The following is a 22874-nucleotide window of genomic DNA, read 5'->3' as shown; positions in this document are numbered from 1 at the left end:
AAGAATAGAAGTTGGAGAGAAATATCAGGAAAACATCCCAACAAATAAATAAACCAAAAGAGAAAACCTCACTAGGTTCTTTGAGAGTCCTTGTAATTTGGTTAATGTTCTGGGCTTTAGTCACACCAAGCTACTGGCCATGTGTATATTATGTCTCTGTCTTTGCACATGCCCTTTGCTTGGTCTGGAATTCCTCTCCCTCTCAGTCCACCTGGAAAATTCGTATTCTTTGCCTTACACAGCTACTCAAAGGTCACCTCTTCTGTGAAGCTATTCTTGACTCACCAGGTAGAGTCAGGTGCTCCCCTGTGTATATTCCCACTACACCCTGTACCCACTACACCACAGACTCCGTAGGACAGGGCAGGCCCTTGTTCACCATTGTACCCCAATAATATGGGCATACAGCAGGCAATCACAAAGGTTTATCAAATGAATGAATTCCTTTGAAGCTGGCTCTTTACACTCTCCATTATTTTATCCCTTTAAAAAGTCTCCAAATGGATAAGTATTGTAGTGTTTACGGTTCTGCCTATAGCTTTTGGAAAATACTGTAGCTGTAACTCTAAAGAGATTAATAAATGAATCTTGCCTTGAGAGTGATATACCTCATCTGAAGCCTTTGATAAATCAGGCAGGGAATCCTTTGAGCTGAAGGAGTTTCATAATTAAAGCCTCTCTTCTCAATACCACTTGGATATTTATGATGAGGGAAACAATTCAAGACAGAACAGTTGACTAGGGTCATGTTTGAGGAGAGTGCTGTGTTTTTTCCTGGCCACAAGATGGAGTATTTGTTCTTTTTGGTAGTTTAATGTTTTAAATCACACAAGGAAATATTTAAAGAACAATTAAATGATCATATAAATCTAAGGATGTTATTACAAATAGAAAATTATTAAACCACTTTGCCAAGTCCTTCTTCAGCAACCCCCTGTTTTCTGTATTTGGCATATAATCTCCTCCTATTAAATTTCGAACTACTCAGGATACAATCACTATTTATGTCAGAAATCTCCAACTTCATTTCCTCCTTCCCAGCCCTGATCCCGTTACTATTATAGAAGCTTGCCTGGCTTTTGAGTTTGTCCAGTTATAGCCCAGTGACCAGGTTGTGCGACTTGGTATATGTCACACTTCACTGTGACATGACATACTGTCATACTGTCATACATAGTGTCATACTTCACTGTGTAAACTTCATTTAGATCCACTTCATCAATACCTGTAGCTGAAATATATGCTTTGGGTTAGCATTTTCCTGACCCTCCCTCCACTTCCAAACTCACTCCCCTGCACGTAAATTATATGACAAATGAGTAATAATAATCCCATTACCCCCATTACTCTGTTGTTGTTCATGATGACTGAAAGACATTATATACTCCTCCTTCATCAGCCTGTACTTCTCTTTCCAACCTTTCTCTTGCCTGCTAGAGAGATTATTCATTTAACTGAGAGCAGACTCAACCCCAGCTGTGCATGGTAAACCGCCTGCAAGGTGGTAGGAGAACACCCTGCACCCTGGGCAGGCATTGCTAAAAGGAATGAGAAGGGGGAGGGCATGGGGGTGAACAGACAGACTTGGAAACATTAGCCAGACGCCTCCCGAGGCTACCTTGTAGCTGTAGTGTGCAGAATAATTGACCCACTTCCTGACGTCCGTCTTGTCTTCCACAGAGATGGATCTTACGGCAGCTTTGGAGGCAGAAGTTGTAGGCATGCTGAACTCAACGTTAATGTGATTGGCAAATCTGGAAGGCACTTCCCGGTCAGAGCCAAGTTCAAGATGGCAGAAGAAACAGTGTGGGTGCCCAGAAGCTATGAAGGAAGGACAAAGAATCTAGAGTTCAGGTTCTTTGGGGAGGAAGTGGAAGAGCCTCAGTAATAAACAAAAGGAGGCCTGGCAGTCTTTAAGAGCATCCAACTCTGAGCAGAGGATTTGCCTCGGCGGAAATCACTGCACGTGCTTCAGACCCTTTGACATAACACTATCTGACTCCAGTAGCCTGGTATCCTAGCAATAAAACCCATGGCCTGAGAAATGGAGTGCATTCTGCCTGCTCAGGTCAGAGTGCTATGTGAACACAGCATAAATACTATGAAATAGAGGTTGTAGATTGGCAGAAAGGAATAAAAGAGATCAGCACTTAGCACCTAATAAAACATCAAAGACAGCCACCTGGAGCAAAATCATCAATTTCCTTTGGAAGATGAATTTTCTTAATAGCATTGTATATTTTTTAAAAAATGCTTTTGGCATGTTTTTTGGGTGAACGGCATATATAAATGACAGAGCCCTTAGAAACAGCATATATGCTTTAGGGAAGCATGTGGAACGCTGGAGAGAACACAGACTAATAGGATACCTGGGTTTGACCTGCAGCTCTCCCAAGTGCAGAGATCCCACACCCAAGTCCTTTTTGTTCTCTCCAGGCCTCAATTCCTGTGTGAAGTGGCGAGTTGGGGGTGGGGGGGCGTGGAAAAGGGTAGACTGGATAATGCCAGGCATCGTCCCTTACTGCTATTTAACTCTATAAATCTATGGCTAGTTCTACTGTATTTGGAAGGCAAACTTATGGTTTGATTTTCATTTGAGGATTGTTATTAGATTATTTGAGGGAAAAGAGTCAGAACTTAGTTCTGTGACGTGATGATCACCATCGTCGTTCATCAGATGTAACAGGAAACGTTTGTTGATAACTCTTAGCCAAGTACTGTGCTAAGTGCTTTATGCAGATTCTCTCACTGCATCTTCATAACAGTCCCTTGAGGTCATAATTATTACCTTGCACAAATGAGGAAACTAAGGCTTCGGGAGGTAAGGTCAACTGCCCAAGGTCATAGCTAGAAAGTGGCAGAGCCAAGAACTGGACCCAGCAGTCTGACTCCCAGATGTTCTTAACCCATTTGTCTGAGTCATAACCTCACAGTCCTCAAACCTCAAGACAGGTTTGCAGGGTTACAGGGGTGGAGAAAAAGGAAGCCGTAAGAAACCCCATAAAGCAACTCACTGTGGATAAACCGTGTGACTCTGACTTCATTATGTAACTGAAATAGCCCTTAGTTGTCTGAGTTTCCCCAAATAAACAGTTTTGATTTCCTTTATCCGTCTGGGCAGGACTTTTTAATCTCAGAGCGTGAGGACATACACACCTACTCTCCAAGGAGAAAACAACAGAGTGAAGTATTTGTTTTGCTCTGTTTCACAAATGTAACATATTTCAATGGGTCTTTCTTTTGGAAAATTTTACTTTACTTTGGAAAATTAATTGAAAAAATTGCAGTTTTTTAGGAAAGGAATTTAAGATATATGTAGTAGTAAAAATTACATTATTTGAAAATAAATCCATTCAGTTTTTTAAAATTGTGTACCACAGATGTAATTATAAAGTTGTCACTTACTAAACACTTATTACAGGCCAGAGACTGTGCTAAACACTTAAAAACATTACTAATTCCATTCTTAATGAGCTAGGTGTTAATAACCCTATTTTATAAAAGAGGAAACTTGAGATTTCTCTGAAAGGTTTAAGTAAATTGCCTGAGGTCACACAGCCATTAACTTGTAGTACTGGGAATAAAACTCATTAACTGACTCCAAATTATGTCCTACACTCCTCTCAATATATTGCTGTAGATTTAGATCATTACAAAGTATTTAGAGGAGTTTCTTAATTTAATTCAATAGCAACCTGAACAACAGTTTTATCTAATTACCCTTATTTACACATTGTTGGAACACTGGAAATCATAACTTTCCACAAAACTGACCCCCTTCTTCTCACCCCACCAAAGCGTATTCACAGCAAATTCTATGAAAGCAACATTCTCTCGAGTTCTAGCATCGGCTAATGGATGTGTAGGGCTAGTGGACAGATAGGGAAGTACAATTTTGAAAACTAGTATAATTTAATTCATGTTAATGAACTAATGAGCTCACATTATGTCATCTTCCTTGATGAAGCTGAGAAAATTTAATATTAAAATTCAGATTTCTGTTTTCCATAAAAGGGGAATCACATTGGAATTGTTTTCTCTTCACCTGATCTAATGAGAACTGGAATTCCAGCAAAGAAAGCTACCTATGCAGAACAGAATGTTTTGTTTCCTGGCAGACAATCTGGGAAAGCACAGAAACTTGTTCTGGTGCCTTCTAGGATTAAAGGAAAGCTCTTGGGATTAGGACGGGAGGGGTCCTGGGAGAGCACAGATAGAGGGACCCTGCTGGTGGGAGCCATGTTGGAATCCAATGGCAGCTTGTTAGCCTTTTGATGGCTTGATTGGGATAAGCCTGCTGTGGTTGCAGGCTTGAGGTGCTGACAGAGCTCGGGATGCCAGCCTGCTGGCCCATGCTGCCCTGCAGTCTGACCATCCTACCTGTTGGGGCTAGGGTTGCAGGGCCACTGCAGGCGGGAGCAGATGTGCAGAGGGGCAGTCCTCTTTCACTGTAAATGGAGGTGTGAGGATTATGAAAAATGGCCTATAAAAGGCACCTTCCCAAAGCTATCTCAAGACTAAGAAGAGCTCGGAAAAGGGACAGTTACTAACCGATCGACATCAGTTCTCTGGCTTCGTGGATGGAACAGTGGATGGGGAGGGCAGGGGCTGGGCACAGAGAACACCAGCAATGGTAAGAACTTGCATTCTGACTGGAATTCAGATCCTGTACATCTCAAGTTTCCAGAAAGAGGGTGCTATTAATTTCATTTCCTGAACTGGTAACAGAAATATACCATTGGCCAGAAGTAGAATAAGAAGCTCTTGGGGGGATTTCACGTCTAAAAATATACAGCCGTGATTGACAGCAAAAGCAGTAACTGAGCGCGGGGGCTAGGTTTAAGTGAGAAATATCCCCAAATATCCTTCTGCTGTCCTGTATTTTAAAAATCACTCACAAATAAGGTTCCAGTAATCTAGAAATACGTATGTAGTATATAGGCTGCATTTGCTTGGCCTTGATCCTACCTAACACTACCCCGCTGGGAAGCATTAAGGAAAGCGGTCTCTGAGGACTATTTATTCCATGCCCTGCATCTGCTCCCTTTTTATTCTGGTAACAATCGTTTTTGTTGTTGTTTTTTCCTTCCTCTTCGAGGAGTACTCTTCCCCAGCACTACATGTCATCTTGGTGGTCATGTCAGTCAGAATGCCCTGTCCCCGCTTTTACTCTTAGGAAGTGGCACAAGGACAGAAAATGGCCTGTGATGGTTTGTCCCAAAGGCTGCAGCCTGAGGAGACATCCACAGTTCCTGCTATCAAGAACTATCCTTTCTGAAGCCTGCATGTTCCTTCAGTTCTGTGAGCTACCTATATCTTTCCAACAATTTATTTCTTTCTGCTAAAAGAAGCCAGTCAGTCTTTGCTGCTTATAAAGCCCCTCACGTGGTACTTTTAAATATGTGACAGAAAGAACTTTGAAACAAATGAGGTATGTGTGTACACAGAGAAAACTGCAAATCTCTGTTCTCATGGTGGAGGTGATTTTGAGTTTGTGTCTGTTTTGTGTCATCTACTAAGAGGCAGCTGTGGTGTGGAGGAAAAAGACCCCTGGATGTGATGAAGTCATGTCACTCCCAGTCCTTAATTTTCTCATCTGTGGAATGGAGAAGTTTGACTAAGTTATCCCCAAGGTCCTTTCCGGCTCGAAAATCCAATTATTCCATAATGAAGTGATCTGAATACATGCTTAGTAAATTGCAGAGCCGAACATTCCAGTAAGCATAAACCTGAGGTCTTTTCTCACGTCAAGCCTCTTGCGGGTTTAAACAGTAATTTTCCCCGTTACCTCAGTTGTCTTCTCAAGGGCATCGGTGCCAAAGGAGAACTGAGGGTTTCTCCTTTCTGCCCTCAATTCACATCGGCCTCATGGCGGAGGCAGAGATCAGTGCTATCACCAGGAGACTACAGTGCTGATTTCAGGGAAATGAATAAGCAAGCTCAGAGAGGAAGACTTTGTTAAAAATTCTGTCAGTTTAGAAATAGGGGGGTGGCAAATCCAGCCTCAAACACAGAGGTCCAGTTGTCTCTTCAGTTTGCACTGCTACACCCAGTGTCTGACAAGAAAGCCCTGGTGTGTGTCCACTGCCTGGCCCGCCTGGGGAGCTGGCCAGATCGTATCACTTCTTGGCTTCAACATTGTTTTACATTTAGGGTAACACAGCCACTCCATACTCAGAACAGTAAATGAAGACTCCAAACATACTGGTAGGGTTTAATAGTGAGAATGGAAAAAAGAATATCTGCATAAGAGAAAGACTTCAACCAACAGTTTTTCCAAACCTCTCTCTTTATCTTTTTTTTTTTTTTCTAGCCCCAATACCCACTTTTTTAACAGATGAGCAAAGTTTATTATAAACAAGAAGAAATGTGATTTAAAGGGTCACAGGCTCATGGGCTTATTGCCTGCCACTGGGGTCACCTGGACTTACTCTAAGAAATAAAGCTATTTGGGGCTTCCCTGATGGCGCAGTGGTTGAGAATCTGCCTGCCAATGCAGGGGACACGGGTTCGAGCCCTGGTCTGGGAAGATCCCACATCCCACGGAGCAACTAGGCCCGTGAGCCACAACTACTGAGCCTGTGCGTCTGGAGCCTGTGCTCTGCAACAAGAGAGGCCGTGACAGCGAGAGGCCCACGCACCGCGATGAAGAGTGGCCCCCGCTTGCCGCAACTAGAGAAAGCCCTCGCACAGAAACGAAGACCCAACACAGCCAAAAATAAATAAATAAATGAAATTTAAAAAAAAAAAAGAAAGAAAGAAATAAAGCTATTAGAGCTGGTTTGATTACTCCTTAGTTTTGTCATTTCACCAGATCTCACCGGACCTGTGGGGAAAGTCATTGCTCTCAGGCTCACTCAAGCACAGAAGCACCCCTGCTAGCTGTGAGCAGGCCACCAGCTAGGGCTGGTAAACTGTCTCCTTTGTTTAAATTAAACATCCCTTCCCTTACTTTTTGTCCTTTTGGACCTTCATGTCCTGGCTGGATCTTCAGTCTGATCAGAGGCCCCTTCCCCATCTCCAGATCCTGGCTCTGAACTTGGGATGTTATGATTGACAGGCCTTGCACAGGGTGACTGGAATCACAAAGCTAACTCTTGGCCTGTCCTGTACACACGATTGGCCATAAACTGGCTCTTTTACCTATACTTGGGGCACAGACATCTATCTCTTCAAAACCCAGAAGCCTTCTAGGATCTGGAAAAGGATAGCTTCCAACACCAGATAAAACTTTAATGAGTCAGAAAAGAATACAGAATCATAAGCTGCCTTGGAAACCTGCTTAGCAGCCCAGCTGAGAAGAAGAACGCATCGTTTTACGGAAGAAGTGTGACGGTAGGAGAGTAGAAAGATGGAGGGAACTGGGTCATGCATGTTTGTTAAGTACTTTGCTCAAATATTTTTGCTTTTCTGGTCCTCCATTCTCCCATCCCTCCCGGTCATCTTTCCTATCACATAACAAAACCCAGCACTTCATAGGGAAAGAGAACGTGGAACTTTGATCCCAGCTCTTTCACAGCCGGTTTTCACAGAAGAGAAAGCTCTGCCTACCTGAGTTTTTGTCAGGCAGTCGGTTTATCCTCCACACAATGGAGTTGAAGGCATGCTCATACTTCGCAGTTCCCAGAGTCACTCTCATGACAGGCTCCGAGCCAGACAAGCTAGCGGAGCCAAAACTTGCCCCCCGGTTCACTTTGGCTTTCAGAGACTTTTCCCCCAGGACGCTTTCCCGGCGGAAGTTTTTCACCCACTCGCTGGGCACAGGGTAGCGAACCATCACATTCTCACAGGGAACCTGAGTGAGAGGATCCCAGTTAGAGGAGAAGCCAGATGACATCCTCAGCCAGCTCTGCACCTCCACCTCTGCCCCACTGATGCTTGCCACAGTCCTGAGTGTGAAAGGCAAGGTCTTCTCGGCAAATACCGTCCTGAACCTCATTAGCTCAAGTCGGCAGGCGTCCAAAGGGTTGAACAGAATAACCCGTGAGCTGTTGAATACGTCCTCATCCACACACCTGTGAAAGTGACACTCGTGGAGCTTGATCCACTTGGTGGTGGTGGTGGGCATGATGTCTTGCCGGGAAACGATTTCGCTCCCTTTGACGAGGACGTCATTGAGACCCAAGCGGCACTCGGCAAGGCCAGAGAGGAAACTCAGGATGTGGACCCGTGTCAAGACCCGGTGCTGGAGAATCTGGTGGTCTCCTTTGCTCACAAGGCCGGAGAATTCATCTCGGACATCCACTGCAATCTCCTCTTCAAGGTAGTTCAAGCCAACTGTGCACAAGTCCATTGACGACACCGGCAGGTCCATGAGCCGGTCCTGAACGGCACGGATGAAGCTCAGGAAGTCGTCGTAGTTGGTGGTACCCAGCTTAATCACTTGCTCCCTCTCGGCCACATGGGCCACGGCAGGTTTAGGCTGGTATTTCTTCTTCTCCTTGTAGGTGACGCGGTCTATCCGCAAGCTGTGGATCCTGCCGTTCTCATCGTAGTTTTGGAGCCGGGGCTCTGAAACCTCATGGCAGATCTCCAGCTTGAACTCGCGGAATGGCTTTTCTAAGCCCTTCTCGTAATACAGCTGCAGATACCCGCTGTCTGTCAGTTTGATGTAGATGGGTCCCCAGTGCCTAGAGGACATGATGTTTTTCTTCTCAGGGATCCTAAGCATCATGGGCCACCCATCCCTGGGCTGGGACGGTGGGGAGCTTGGTGGGTGGTCATCTAGTTCAATCCAGGCTATCGGGTCATCATCAGGGAGCGTTGGACTCCCTAAGTGATCGGGATCCCCAATTTGGAGTCGTTTGAGTTCCTCAACAGCATCAGAGTGTGACTGGTTCTTGCTTGAATCATCAAAACTGATGGCATCCTTGTAGATGACAATGAGAGAATCTCTTTGGCTTTTGCCTGTGGTACCAGACATGGAATCTTCTCGGGAGCGCCTCTCCTGCTCCTCAAAGAAAGCGCGGAAGGGGTTTATAGGGGAGGGTTGTACATCCTGTAGAGTCTCATTCAGAAAAGGATTGGTTGCCCTCCAAAGAGGAGCCTCAGGCACGGAAGGTGGATGGTTTAAGGAGGAAATGTCCAGCTTCTGAACTTTGGAGACGTTCATCAAAGCGCTCTTGGGACGTTCCCTCTTCTTAAATGACCCAGTTGAGTTATAAGGTACATCTGGGATCACAGATGCAAGAGGGGGTGTTTTCGGCTTCAGAGGAGAGGTGATTGGTGGCAAAGGGCTGCTGACTTCATTGTCATCGAAAGTGACCCAGCTAGGGAAACGAGCAGGGGTCACTAGAGTGGCGGGGTGTCCGTTCATAGCTGGACTGCTGGCCTGCCAGCTGATGGCCTCCATCTCTACCTCTTCATCTTCCTGAAGAGAGGAAGAATTGTCTAAAAGGAAAAGGAGAACATATGAGGGGTTGCTATTCAGGGCCTCTAGAGGTATAGGAATGAGGGATGACTAGAATTTTATCTGGAATCCAGTAAATTCCAAAGCTTTTCATTACTTGTCCTCAAGTGTTTCGTCTGGGCACAGCTCTCACAGTTTTGTAATAAGCACACCAGTTTTGTAATAAGCAGTAAGAATACAAATGTCAATACAGAAGCACTGATAGGACCCAGGTCCCTTGCAATTTAACTCTTATACATTCTCCCTTTATTTTATTGAAGTTTCTGGAATATATTTTTTTTCTTGACTCTAAGGTATGTATTCTTATATTTTTAAACATTGAAAACTGCCTCCTACATAAAGTGATATAAAGCTGATATCACTGAACAAAATAAGCCATATGCTCTAAGTGATAATATGATTGCAAATAATGTAATCGGAGAGACGTTTACCCAAATGTGGTAAATAAATATTAAAGATAAAATGTTAACATCCTTAATATGAAATAAATTTACACAAGTGAATAACAAAAATACAAAAACTTGAAATACAGGAAAAGGACATATACAGACAACCCAGGAAAGAGAAAGGAAAAATGTCTAATAACCATGTAGAAAATGTTCAGTCTCACTAGTAATAAGAAAAACATAAATTAAACCCCAAAAATCAGTGAAGATTTTTTAAGTTTTAGTATTCGATGAGGGTAAAGGTGCTATATAATATGAACAGTAAATAGGCCCTTAATGGGACCATAAGTTGCTAAAAACTCTCTGAAAATGGTTTGGCAATTTGTATTAAGGGTCTTACAAATATTCATGAACAATGACTTAGTAATCTCACCGTAAGGAAATAAATCCAAATTAGGAACCAAGTTTTGGGTGAACATTAAGAAATTGAGGCATACAATGGAATAACACACAGCCATTAAAATGTTTACAAGTATGTATAACATGAGAAAATGCTCTTGATATTAATCTCTTCTTTTTTTCTCTAAAATACTTTTCCATCTTGGGGTTTAATTTATGGGGAAAAAAAGATTATTACAAATAAAACTCCACCCTAGCAGGGCCTTCGAGGAAGGAGATACAGGAGTTGAGTTTCGATGCAGGGAAGACCCAGACCTTTTCAGTAAAGACGCTGTGTGTCTCCTGGGGTTATGGGAAGGAGGAGGAAATGAGGCCTTTATAAAGCAAGGAGTGGATTCTGAGTAAGGAATGGCACAGAAAACAAATCTGTATCTGGCATATAGTAAATGCTCAGTGAAGGATTGTTCATTGAATGAGTGAGAAAAGAAACTTTGCTTTGGAGCAATTCTATTCTCTCTGTCTCTGGAGGAAAGTGTATGGGGATCTCTGCCGCCATTCCGCCGTTTTTACTGCCAGAAATTTGGAATCAAAGAGAAATGAATACTCAAATGGTTAAGTCAAATAGTTGACTTTTCTTACCATCCTGCTAAATCTTCACAAATATCATATCCAACTGCACCAAATCAGCAATGTCACATATAATTAAACATGTAATTACACATGGATGGGATGGCTGCCTCTCTCATCCATCTCTCAGAGTATATTTATTCAAACAAATAGCAATTACCTCTACTGAAAACATCAGTTTGAAAATATAAGCTAAATACATGCATGAGTGAGCAGACATACATACCCACACTCGCCCCAGAAATATAATGAGCAAAAAGTATTTTCTATATATGCAGCATCACAAAAGAATTTCAAAGCGTTTTAAAATTAAAGATGAGACTCTCCTTCAAATTAATCATTAATCCACTTTTGTAGATGCGTAGGTGATTTATTTCTAGAAAATGAAGGGAAAAGGGTCAGAAAACAATCCAGGTTTGTAGGAGTGTATATTTTATTACTACTACAACTGCTGTTGCTGTTGTTGTAATGAAGCCTAAAGGGAACAATGTGGCCCTGAGTAAAATACAATCACTTCCTTGGAACAGTAACTAATCCTCCCCAGAGAACTGGCAAAGGGGTGTATCGCAAAATGCATCACTTTCTAATGAAGCAGCTCTGTGGAGCTTTTGTAAGCAGTATTTCCACCCAGACAGTCTTGTATTGACCCACCCCTTGTACCAGGGATATCCTTTTTGCCTTGGAGCTCATTACTACTCCCTAGTTCAAAATGTGCCCTAAGTCCTTTTCCTTTGGAGGGTGGCTTTCTGCCAAAGCTGTTTATTCTTGCTGCTAAAGGATTCTCTTCTGTTGGGAGACTTGTCCCCAAAATAACACTTCTCATCTTCCTCTCCCAAACCAAAACAAGGGGGGGAAAAGGGCTTTGTCTCCATTGAAGATAATTTTCTTACAGTAAATTTGTTTTTAAGCCAAGTTACTTGAGATCACACCAAGTCCTAAACAGCTGTGAAGCATTTGACTCATAATACAATTTAAATGAAGTATCTTTAAATTTGGGGGGAAATTTTTTGAATTAAATTAATTTCTAGAGATTTACATTCTCTTAGACAGCCATAAAAAAGTTTCAAAAGACTGTTATAAAGTCTCTCCTTTGGCATTTTCATCTTCCATGATTACAACCTGTTTTAAAATCCATCCTTTGGGATGATAGTGGGGTATAGGTCAAATTTCTGAAAATGAGAATTTGTTTTTCTACAAAATCATTTATAAAGAAAAAATATCTTAATAAAGACACTTTTATAGATGAAAAGCAAAAGTGATCCATAGTTCATATAGGTCATAGTGGTTCATATTTTCATATGAAAATAAAGCATTTCTTGAGGTGAACCTAAGGACTGCCAAATAGTACTTTTAAAAATTATCTCCTGTTAACACTGACTTCCCTATTGGTGAATTCTTAATTTTTTTTCATTTATCACTGACTGAAGGACATCCTCAATTGTTTTTATAACGGTTAAGTCATCTATTTTCTGAGCCTCTTTTTATTAAAGGATGGTCTTTGAGACTTTCACGTATAAAAAAATGACAATCTGTATGTAAAATTTCTGGGGGAAAATATTTGTATCATATAAGACAAAAATTCGACCTCTTTAATATATAATGACAGTGTATCCTTAATAAAAATGATACACCCTCGCAATAAAATAGGATGGAAACAGACTATTCACTAATGAAGAAATATAAATATCTAATAACTCTTTGGAAAAAAGAGTTTAACCTTATAAAAGAATAAATACAGGACTTCCCTGGTGGTCCAGTGGTAAAGAATCCGCCTTCCAATGCAGGGGATGCGGTTTGATCCCTGGTCAGGGAACTAAGATCCCACATGCCGCGGGGCAACTAAGCCCGTGCGCCTCAACTAGAGAGCCCAAGTGCCACAAACTACAGAGCCCACGTGCTCTGGAGCCTGCGTGCCACAACTAGAAAGAGAGAGAAGCCCGCACGCTACGACGAAAGATCCCACGTGCCACAACTAAGACCCAACGCAGCCAAAAATAAACAAAATTAAAAATAAATAAACTTTTTTTTTAAAAAAAAGAATAAATACAATTCTCCCTGTGTCAGAGAGACAAAGATTTAGAAAGAATAATAATCATTACTGGTGACACGTGGTAAATTACACTCTATAATGTAAGTGTTAAAAAGAAATCTTTCTGGAAGGCAATTTGAAAATTTGTACAAAAGTCTCAAAAAAAATAATCCAAGAATTCTACTTATAGGCTTTATCTAAGGAAAGAACAAGACAGACATGTAATGATGTATATAGCGGTATGTTTATCATAGCAGTGTTTGTATCATGGAAAAATTGGAAACAAATGTCCAATAATGGGAGATTGGTTATATCAACTGTTATACACCTAAAATGGAATCTCATGCATCAATCAAGACAATGCTGTTGATGATGTTAATTCACTGGAAGCTGATCATGATATATAATGTTGAGTGAAAGAGCCTACAGTGTGGAGTCAGACTGCCTGGGTTTCAATTCCGTGCCTGCAGCTCATTAGCTATGTGACTTTGGGCAAGTTGTTTAATTTCTCTGCGTCTCAGCTTTCCCACCTATGAAACTAGAAGAATATTAAATCCTACCTAACAGGGTTGCTGTGAAAATTTAATACAGATGTTAGAATTGTGTTTGACAAATAATAAATGTTCAGTAGATGTTAGCTGCTATAACTACTGCTGCTGCTGCTGCTGGAATGATACAGATGAATGATATCAGGTGTATATATGTACTAAAAAGCTTTCTGATGTGAAAACAAATGTCTCATGTGGGGTAAGAGGTGATTTTTAAAATTCTAAATCTGTATTCTTTCTTTTTAAAAAATGCTCTATTGCTTACAAAATAAGGAAACATTAAAAGGTCAAAACCTATCTTTATTCCTCCCACTGATTAACCTTAGAGCAAGAAAACCAACAACTTCGCTGTAGTCCGTGTTGATAATGCAGCAGTTAGATCTTTCCTAAGACACTTATGACTGGTGTGGCTGGTAAGGGAAACAATAAGGGGGGAAAAAAGTCTGGCAAATTTCTCCACTAAGAAATCGGCAAAAACTAATTATCTTCTGAACATTAACTGTCATCCACAATTCCGTTTTACTGACTTATTAAAAAATATAACCAAAACTCCAGCATCATTTTACTTACTCTCTCTTCCATATTGCTTTTAGTATTATGAGTTGGCCTCTGCCGAATAAAAGCCATGGATGAAGATTAGGTTCTTAGTCTACACCATGGGGAGAATTTCCAGTACCTAAGAGCTTCCTTAATGCCTTTACTGATGCAAACTAAAGAGAAACGGTGGTTTCTTTTAATGTTAGACCACTATTTTAAATACCACTAAGATTAAATTAATTGATTACAATGGCAATCAAAACCACCAAACCGAAGAAAAAGTAAGCACTATGGGGGAAAAAAATCAGATAATATGATATTTTGAATACAGCTGACAGTCTGCCATCTTCCTCCCCCATTTCTTAACCCAGTTTGTTAAATGCAATGACAAGTGCAGAAAACTTATTGAGAGCTGTTCGCTGGAATTTATGAGCAGTGGCGAGAACAAATACTCTTAGAATATTGTGGTTTTGTCAACACAACAGTCACTGTTGCAAGAGAGCATACGCTGTATGAGCAGACTCAGATGCACAGTAGGCACTTAAATATTTGTGTAGTAATCTGCAAAGCAAGAGGAGGAACACAGAATTTTCGGGCTTGAAGAGATTTTAGAAATAATAAAACTTGACCCCTTCATTTTGCTGAGAAGACCAAGGCTCAGCGTGTTTAATTCAACTGCCTAAGATGAAATTAAAAGTCAAGTCCCGGGCTTCCCTGGTGGTGCAGAGGTTGTGAGTCCGCCTGCCGATGCAGAGGACACGGGTTTGTGCCCTGGTCCGGGAAGATCCCACATGCCGCGGAGCAGCTAGGCCCGTGAGCCATGGCCGCTGAGCCTGCGCGTCCGGAGCCTGTGCTCTGCAACGGGAGAGGCCGCAATAGTGAGAGGGCCGCGTACCGCAAAAAAAAAAAAAAAAAAGTCAAGTCCCACTTTTAATATTCATTAACTGGTAACTTCTTAATGCTTGTTCATTAGATTAAAATCTGGTTAATTTACCTTTGAGATTGGCAAGAGTCATCTTGACACACAACTTTTTAGGAGCATTGTTCAGTGGTAGAAAAGAAGCTAACTAAACAGGATTGACACTTATACAGGGAAGCGTCTGGGCATAAAGTCTTCCCCTGATAATGTGAACATGTGTATGGATGAGAGAAAAGAGTTACTCATCTGAACCTCATCAAGGGAGCTTCTAACTTGGATTAAATAAGCTGAGACCTGCTTAATCATCACAATACACTGATAAAAAGGAGAGTCAGAGGGTCTGAGTCTCTTTATCTGTCCTTCGAATTGTCGTGGAGAGGGGATGCTTTGATGCTCGTCAGAGATATCCCCAAAGTGAAGAAGTCAATTCATCAAACTACCACTTAACCACTACTTGACAGAATCCCTATCAAGAACATTTTACACTGCATTCTGGTTTTTATTTGCTAAGAGGACCTAAGAAGCAGTACTGAGCACCTTCAAATGACTGGTCCAGCTCACCCTGCCAGCTCCCTCCCTGCTTATCAAGACTGACCTAATACATTTCATCATCCCTTTTTTTTTTTTCTCATAAAAGCAAGCATCAGACTTTAAGTTTGATGAATGGCCCAGGAACATCCCCAATATCTTGTATGTGCCTAGTCTGTTCTAAATTTTTAAAATCTGGTTCTAAACTTTTGCCTGTTTTACCATTGCCCATTTCCCCATGGCTTCTTCAATATTCAACCTTTGGATCCCTGCTTTTGGCTTCTTCCTCTAATAACTGAACTTCCACTCAACTGGCTTACTGGTTTCCCTGGCTTAATTTGCCTTTCTGATATCAGCTTCTTATGTTGTCTTAGATGAAGGCTCTATTCTCCCACCTGGGCAGAGATCCCACTGTAACCCCTTGCTGTTGTCTGACAGCGCCCACTTCAGTTCCCCAGCAGAGGTCATAGGCAAGGGGCAGGGCTGGATTCCAATATCTACGGTAAATTGAAAAACTGGCAATCCATTTAATAAATTAATCTCTTAACGTATATTAATTTCTTAACATTTTATATATCAGGGCATCTCAAAGACCTAACTAGTGATGATACTGCTGACCTAACCTAACCTGTGTTTTATTTATTTCTTATTGCCATAGCAAAAAGCCCCCTGCATTTCCTTCCCATCCTAAACTATTTCCCGAGCCCACCAAAGAGGAGTAAACAAAGAGGAGTTTCTAGGGTCTGAGCCCTTTTGGATGGACTGTGAAACTCTCTGCTTAATGGCCCGTCAAACTCTTCTATGATGTTACAAGATAGTGGAAGGGGCTCTTTTGGTTCAGGAGCTTAAAAGAGAAGGGGGTCGCATCCAGATGTTACTGTCAGGGAGAACGTATGGTAGAGGCAATGGAAAAAAGGGGTCTTCATCCTGACTCTGATTTGAGCATAGTTCTCAGGCCTAGGAAGTGCCAGTGCTGGGGACCAGGAAAATGACTGCCTGGAGGGGCACTGGGGAAGCTCCTAGAAACAGTGGCAAACCTACAGTGCTCATGCCCTTACTGTGACCAGGACAGGTCACTCCCCGGGACTGCCTGTCCCACTGCCACACTGGAAGTCTCACTTGCGGGTGCCCCCAGGTCCTTACTCACTATTCGCCTGGTCACCACGTGAGGACACACCGCAGCAACAAGCCAGGACGTTTGTAAGCTCCAAGGAACCACTGGACCCCTAAGCGGGTGAGGGAACAGACAAGGTCCTGGACTTGAGTGAAGAACTAGGGTGAATCAGTATGCCCTAAATTAGGGTGAAAAGGGACTAAACCGTGCTGCTGTGTTTGGTCAGAGATCTCAGTTTTTAAGAGCCTCATCACTCTTATATGAACAGGTAAAATCAGGTTTCACGTTTCGCAGAATGATCCCCAAATCCTGGAACTTCTGAGGAAGGGAAAGACACATCTTGCTACTTTTACCGTTTCTTAACTGCAATAGTCAGAAACAGAGAGAAGGACCAGACTTATGCAGGATTAGGGAGCACCCAAGGATAAGGGCTTGACTGCGCCCCTGGTTATGTTGGTGAGTGACTGAAAACGGAACTATGCCTCAGAGAGGATGTCAAAGCGGCCAAATGGAATTAACCTAGAGGTTTCAGTCTCACCAATGGCTTTGTCATCTCCCTCTCTGCTCCCTTCAATACATGGGTCTACTTTTAACTGGTGCTAATGTCCTGCCAATCAGTCTGTGCCCCTCCAGAGCTGGGACTCATCATCCTCTTTACATGTAATACTTCTAACTCTGACGTCCACTGCATGGGCATGGACCCCTGCCTACTTATTCTGGGGGTGGAGCTTGGGAGTCTCTAACCCTGGTGAACTTACACACTTGAAGCACACACAGCAATGCCTTCTTTCCCTTCCCTGTCCTGAAACAGTTACAGGCAGAGCCATTCTACTGTGATTCAAGTCTGATTCAAAGTCTGATCATTTTGAACCTTAGCGATGGGAAGTGCTACTTCTCCACAGCTGATTCTGTAAATTTGGTCGGGGGCAAAGAAACAGCGCTGGGGGCTCTCGTGCATTATTACATTTGCTTGTCTACATGTGTATTTATTGGGAATGAGAAGAGCAGCCATTCTGACTGAGTCTGTATCAGGCCTATCTTCCATTTGTTAACTTGGCTAGGCTATATGACACACCTTCCAGGAGGAGTTCAAAAGGTCTGTTGGGATGGGGGTATAGTCAGCTGGGCTAAGGTCACCCATAGAAAGGTTAGGGGCAATTCTTGCAAGCTGAAAGGATCCATACAAATGATCTCCTTTCACCTATATTACCCAAAGCTCACTGCTCTTTATGTGGATTTTCCAGCAATGGCAACAACAACAAAATAACCAAACAGCTCCTGTGTGCAGTAAGCCACTTCTTTTCAAATGAATTTCGAGTAGGTAATTTGATTTCATCTCAGTACTTGTCCAGCTCCCTTTTAGTTATCAAGATCAAAGGAGACATTCTTACAGACTGACAAGTAGGTGCGATTTATAAACTGTAAACATGTCAGTTTAAAATAATCTAGTAGGAAAACAACTAATTTCTAGCATGACAACAGATTTATTCTAGCAGGTAGAGATCTCTTTGTACTCCTGAAGCTGTCAAGTTTTTCAGAAGAACTCATAAGGCAAACAGAGTGAAAAGCTATTTCCAGATGATTCATACACAGACTCAGTACTTTTCCTGACTTGCTCCAGGACCCTCACCATCCAGCATATATACACCAGTGTCTCCTGGGGGGACACAAGGCCCATAATAGAAAAGACAGCTTAAAAGTGGCTTTTGTACTAATGCTGGCTTGAGCTCCAGGCCCCATGCTTGTCCTCACCACCTATCTTGTGCCACTGCAGGCAGGCAGCAGAGGGGAAAGCTTGGACTTGGGCTCTGGAGTCAAATTGACCTGGCCCTGCTTTAGAAAACTGTGTGAACAGTCCTTAACCCTCTCTAAACTTCGTATTTATCACCTCTTAAGGGGGAATAATAACAGTACCCACTTTGTAGAGTTGTTGTGAGGGTAACAGAGATCGTTAAAGGACATTGAATTTAATTAACCTGTAGCACAATCAATGTTAGCTATCACAATAAAAATAGGTAAATATTATTATTATTTCAGAATTCTTAAGGAAGCAAAAAAGAGGAGAGAGGGGAAGAAGTGGGAGGAAAAAATGCCTTTGAAGTTTCATTAGAATCAAGGGGAAGTGTGGGATGGAGAAAGAAAGAAGAATGTTTGTTGCAGGTTATGAGTCCATGAATCCAAAGCTTTCCATAATGATTGCAAAGGCTTGGGAAGTACAAGAGATGTGAGAGTCTGCATTCATGAAGTCACTGTGATTATAACAAAACAGCACTAGAATCTACCACATAACAGAAGTGCTAAGTCATGAGTACACTTTGGTCAAGATAGGACATGCAACTTTCTATTACCCCTAAGAATTGCCTCTGTAATTGCTGGGCAGTATTCCAGAGAAGCAGTCCCCAAAGGAGAGCAGCGCACCCAAGGAGGTACAGGATGATCCACTGGGGTGGAGGGAGAAAATATCAGAACTTCTATTTTTGTTGACTTTTTTTTTTAATTAATTTTTATTGGAGTAGAGTTGCTTTACAATGTTGTGTTAGTTTCTACTGTACAGCAAAGTGAATCAGCTATATGTATATATATATATATCCCCTCTTTTTTGGATTGTTGATTTTTTAACCCATCCTTTAAACATTTCTAACTGTTGTTTATATGTTAGAAACCATATACTAAAATACTTGTTTGTAATTTATAAATATATTTATAATATATTATATTTATAAACATACAAATATTACAGGCTCACGATCAAACCTTTGGAGATCATGACCCAACATTTGGAGAAGGCTAGTTCAGTGCATTATGCATATTTCAAATACTCAGCATGGGTGCACGCACACACAAAGCTATCACCTCTTCCCTGTCCTCTGTAAGCGTTGGCCATTGTAACCAGAAAAATGGCCTTGGTTGTCAGTCCAAAGGGAAAGGTACTTTGGCAAATAAGAAGGATCTATTACTCCCTTAAACTCTCCCATTATTTGGGCAAGAATTGACTCTTACATGCTCCAGCTCCCTGGTGGCCATGCCAACAACCTATCCTGGCCTTTCCATGTTGCTTTGAGTCTAGCTAAGCATGACTTGACCACCACCCACCTTCCTCTCTAGAAAGTTTTAAAACCAGTCTTCCAATTCTGCAAAAATTATAAAACTGACCTAAAGAAATAACTATTGGAGTTGCTGTCAGGGCCAAGGATTATGTGACCTCACTACCACAACAAAGGTCTTTTGATGTCCCTTTCTTGGTTATACTCTTGGTGCCCAATAAATACATAGCAATGGAAGGAAGAGGGGCTGCCTGTGAGATCTTGACCTATGCCAGGGTCATCACTAGCTTTACAGCAAATATCTTTTGAATTAAATGCTTTAACTCTCCTATTGCTCAAATAACAGGTTGAGACTGTTACTTTTGCTTTCAATAAGTCTTAGAGGAAAAGTCAACCCACACGATTCAGAGGGGAAGAACAGAGTCATACAGCAAACAATATACAGGGAAGGAATACCGTATTACCTTCCCTGCATCCCTCCCCTGCTACTTGGGGTAACAGCATCACAACTGAACTTTTCTCCTCTCATGCATGTCTTTCTGAAGTGTCAGTGAAGGTGCCCCGCCCAGGATGCATATGACCCAAGAAAAGTCAGACTCTTGTCGGAAATTTTGAATGGACTAACTCAAGTGCAGGAAAGTGGTGGGAGCCGAGTTATTCAGATGGAGGCACCCTGAAGAGTCTGCACATGAGTCCTTGCTGACTTGAGCCTGAAGGATGCTAAGGTTCCCAACCATCTGTGGGAGATAGCAAAAACGGCCACAGATTCTTCCTTTCTCTATCCATGCTCTTGGGCAGTCCCCCACACCCCCGCCACATTGACTCTGAGCTACGGCATGTGATTTGCTTTAGTCAAGATCAAATATATCACTAGCAGAAACTTGAAAAGTGCTTGCATGCTGCGGCTTGCCCTCTTTTGCTCTACTTGGAACCCTGAGACCATCATTCAAACAAGCCTACAGGGAGATGAGTGACCACATGGAGAAGTAAGGCACCCTAGCCAACCAGGCAGCTGATTGCAGACGCATGAGTGAGCGCCTAAGGAGGATCAGCTCAGCCTAGTATAGACAGGGAATTGCTCAAGCTTACCCAGATTGCTGATTTCCAGCATCTTGAGCTACTAAACAAATGGTTGTTTAGGGGGGCCACTCGTTTTCAGGGTGGTTTGTAACGTAGTAAAAGCTGATACACCAACTTCCTGAAGCTTGAGTTTTCAGCTTTTCTTCTGATTCTGTAAACAACTATATCCTTAAAATAAATTCCTTTCACTTAAAGGTAGTACAGTTGGCTTCTGTTCCTTGCAATGCAAGCTCCTTAGCAACCAGGCGGAAGACAGATGAAAAGATCTTTGTAGGAACTACGCGCAAACATAAATTCCTAGAACCTTCCAAACGTCTGGCTATTGAGCAAAAATATTTCCGTTTTATTGCTCCTCTTTACTCTCCCTTACTCTTTTCACAAGGAAATAGAACAGTATCCTACTTGCTTATATAATAACAAACACTTACTTCAAACTCTGTAAGTTTGGAAGGAAGGAATTTTAAGACTCTTATCCCTACAATTGTCATCTTTGGCCCAGGTCACCCTAGGCATAAACAGGTAGGAAGTGGATAGGCCCTGAATGCATTGTCAAGTGGTCAAGAGTATGGACTCTAGCTTCAGGCTGGTTCATATCCTGGCTGTTCCACCTCCTAGCTCTCTGACCTTGGGCAAGTTACTTAATGCAGGCTTCAGTTCCCTCAACTCTAAAATGGAGATAATAATAGTACTTACCTCTTAAGTTGTGGTGAGGACTGAGTTAATGTATTTAACGTTGGCACAGCAAACATTATATAAATATTTAGTAGTGTTACTATCACAATTATTCCTTAGAGTCCAGGTACCCTTGGGGAAGATTTTGAAAAGAGACATTTGGCATTGTGGGAACTCTGATAAAGCCACAGAACAGAAGGTTTTATTTCTAGTCCTGGCTCTGCCGAAAACCCCCTGTGGTCTTGGCTAAGTCTCTCTGTGCCATTTCCCCATTTAACATGGGATAATCATAACCCCCTTCTAGTTTGGAAGCAAATATTAAATAACACATGTAAACATGCTTCTAAACATTCAGAAGTGCTCAACCACTGTTTGGTAAGACCTGTGATTACTTTTCACATAGTGAGGTAGTTTTAGGTTCCAAGTGAGTCCTATAATTCTTCACGCTGTGTGAGCGGGTCTGAGGTGGGCAGTTATTGCATTTTAGAGATAGAAGACCATAAAAATGCAGAAAGCAGTCTTGGAATAAACACTTATTTACAAAGATATTAAACCAGAACTTGTATGTTGAGAGGCTTGGTTACATATCAGATCGAAGAGGCCGTGGCCTTTTCAAAAGTCTCTCCAGAAACTGTTAAGCGTTTCTAAGAAAGGAAATGAAATGTACTGTCAGTTCAGTACATCCTGAACTGACAGATGTCCTTTAATTGACTTGCTCCCCAACTGTCCCAGGGACCAAGGTCGAGCGTTCTTTGCCTCAGCTGGGGACAACTCAAGGTTTAAGGCCCACAGAACCTAATGTACTCCCATGTGAGTTCACTTTAAAACAAACCCATTTTCATGTATGTTCTAGTCACCAAGTTCTAAAGTAAATAAATTTTGTTTCTATAATACAAAGAAGGTAAAACTCTTGGATAATTTTAAGAAAGACGTTGTATTTTAGAAAACTTGGATGGTGCAGAAACACATACAGACAATTGAAAGCACCTGAATCTTGCTGCCACCTGAGATGACTGATGTCACCATCATGGCGTGCTTCCTTCAAGCTCTCTCACTCTGCACCTAACACATTCACGAACACACACCTCTCTACCAAATCGGGATAATTCTGCGTATGCAGTTTTAGGGCCTACGTGTTTTGGCTTAATGTTCTCAGATGAGAATTTTCACGGGACACCATTCAAAACAAGTAAGTGCCAGGAGCTGTTGGCAGGATCTGCTGGAGCTGTTAGTATGAGCATCATGTTTGCTAAAAGAGTTTGGACTGCAGAGCATGAAAATATATGAATTCCAGTTCATATAGTCAATGTCTAGCCGCCTCAGGGGGGATGTGCAGAAAAGTAATAAGAAAGTATGACACTGGATGAAGGATGATCAATGCTGATGATTTGTTTCATGAAGTAAATTTGACTCCTGTTGACATTTAAAGCCAGGGACTGCAGTAGACAGGGATGAGGTAATGGGATTAGGACTTCTATCTCCAAACCTAAAGCTTCTTGCCCCGCTGTGATACACAGAGATGTTGACAAACACGCTGCCTTCCATTCTGTAAAAACAGTAACCTTTGTGTCCTCACTGAGGG

General features: G+C 42.0%; 1 protein-coding gene and 1 long non-coding RNA gene across 5 annotated transcripts in view; one reads left to right on the top strand and one right to left on the bottom strand.

Moving 5' to 3' along the window:
- Positions 1 to 3108, top strand: part of LOC136793774 (uncharacterized) — a 31916-nt gene extending 28808 nt beyond the window's left edge. The window contains exon 2 of the long non-coding RNA XR_010839451.1: positions 1681 to 3108. This is a non-coding gene — a long non-coding RNA (uncharacterized lncRNA). The remainder of the gene's footprint in view (positions 1 to 1680) is intronic.
- STON2 (stonin 2) overlaps positions 1 to 22874 on the bottom strand; it is a 153347-nt gene that overhangs the window by 6853 nt on the left and 123620 nt on the right. For 2 of the 4 annotated variants that reach the window (XM_059056068.2, XM_067027942.1), the window contains exons 5-6: positions 7552 to 9390; positions 1619 to 1821 (exon numbers count right to left, since the gene is read on the bottom strand). In XM_059056068.2, the coding sequence (XP_058912051.1) occupies positions 1619 to 1821; positions 7552 to 9390 (2042 nt within the window). Of the gene's footprint in view, positions 1 to 1213; positions 1822 to 7551; positions 9391 to 22874 lie in introns of those variants that run through there. The other 2 variants (XM_067027940.1, XM_067027941.1) reach the window with 1 other exon arrangement.

This window comes from Kogia breviceps, chromosome 3 (genome assembly GCF_026419965.1).
Source record: "Kogia breviceps isolate mKogBre1 chromosome 3, mKogBre1 haplotype 1, whole genome shotgun sequence".
In the NCBI taxonomy this organism is placed as follows: domain Eukaryota; kingdom Metazoa; phylum Chordata; class Mammalia; order Artiodactyla; family Physeteridae; genus Kogia; species Kogia breviceps.
Note: the sequence above shows the minus strand (reverse complement) of the source record. Positions and strands in the feature narration are given on the sequence as shown.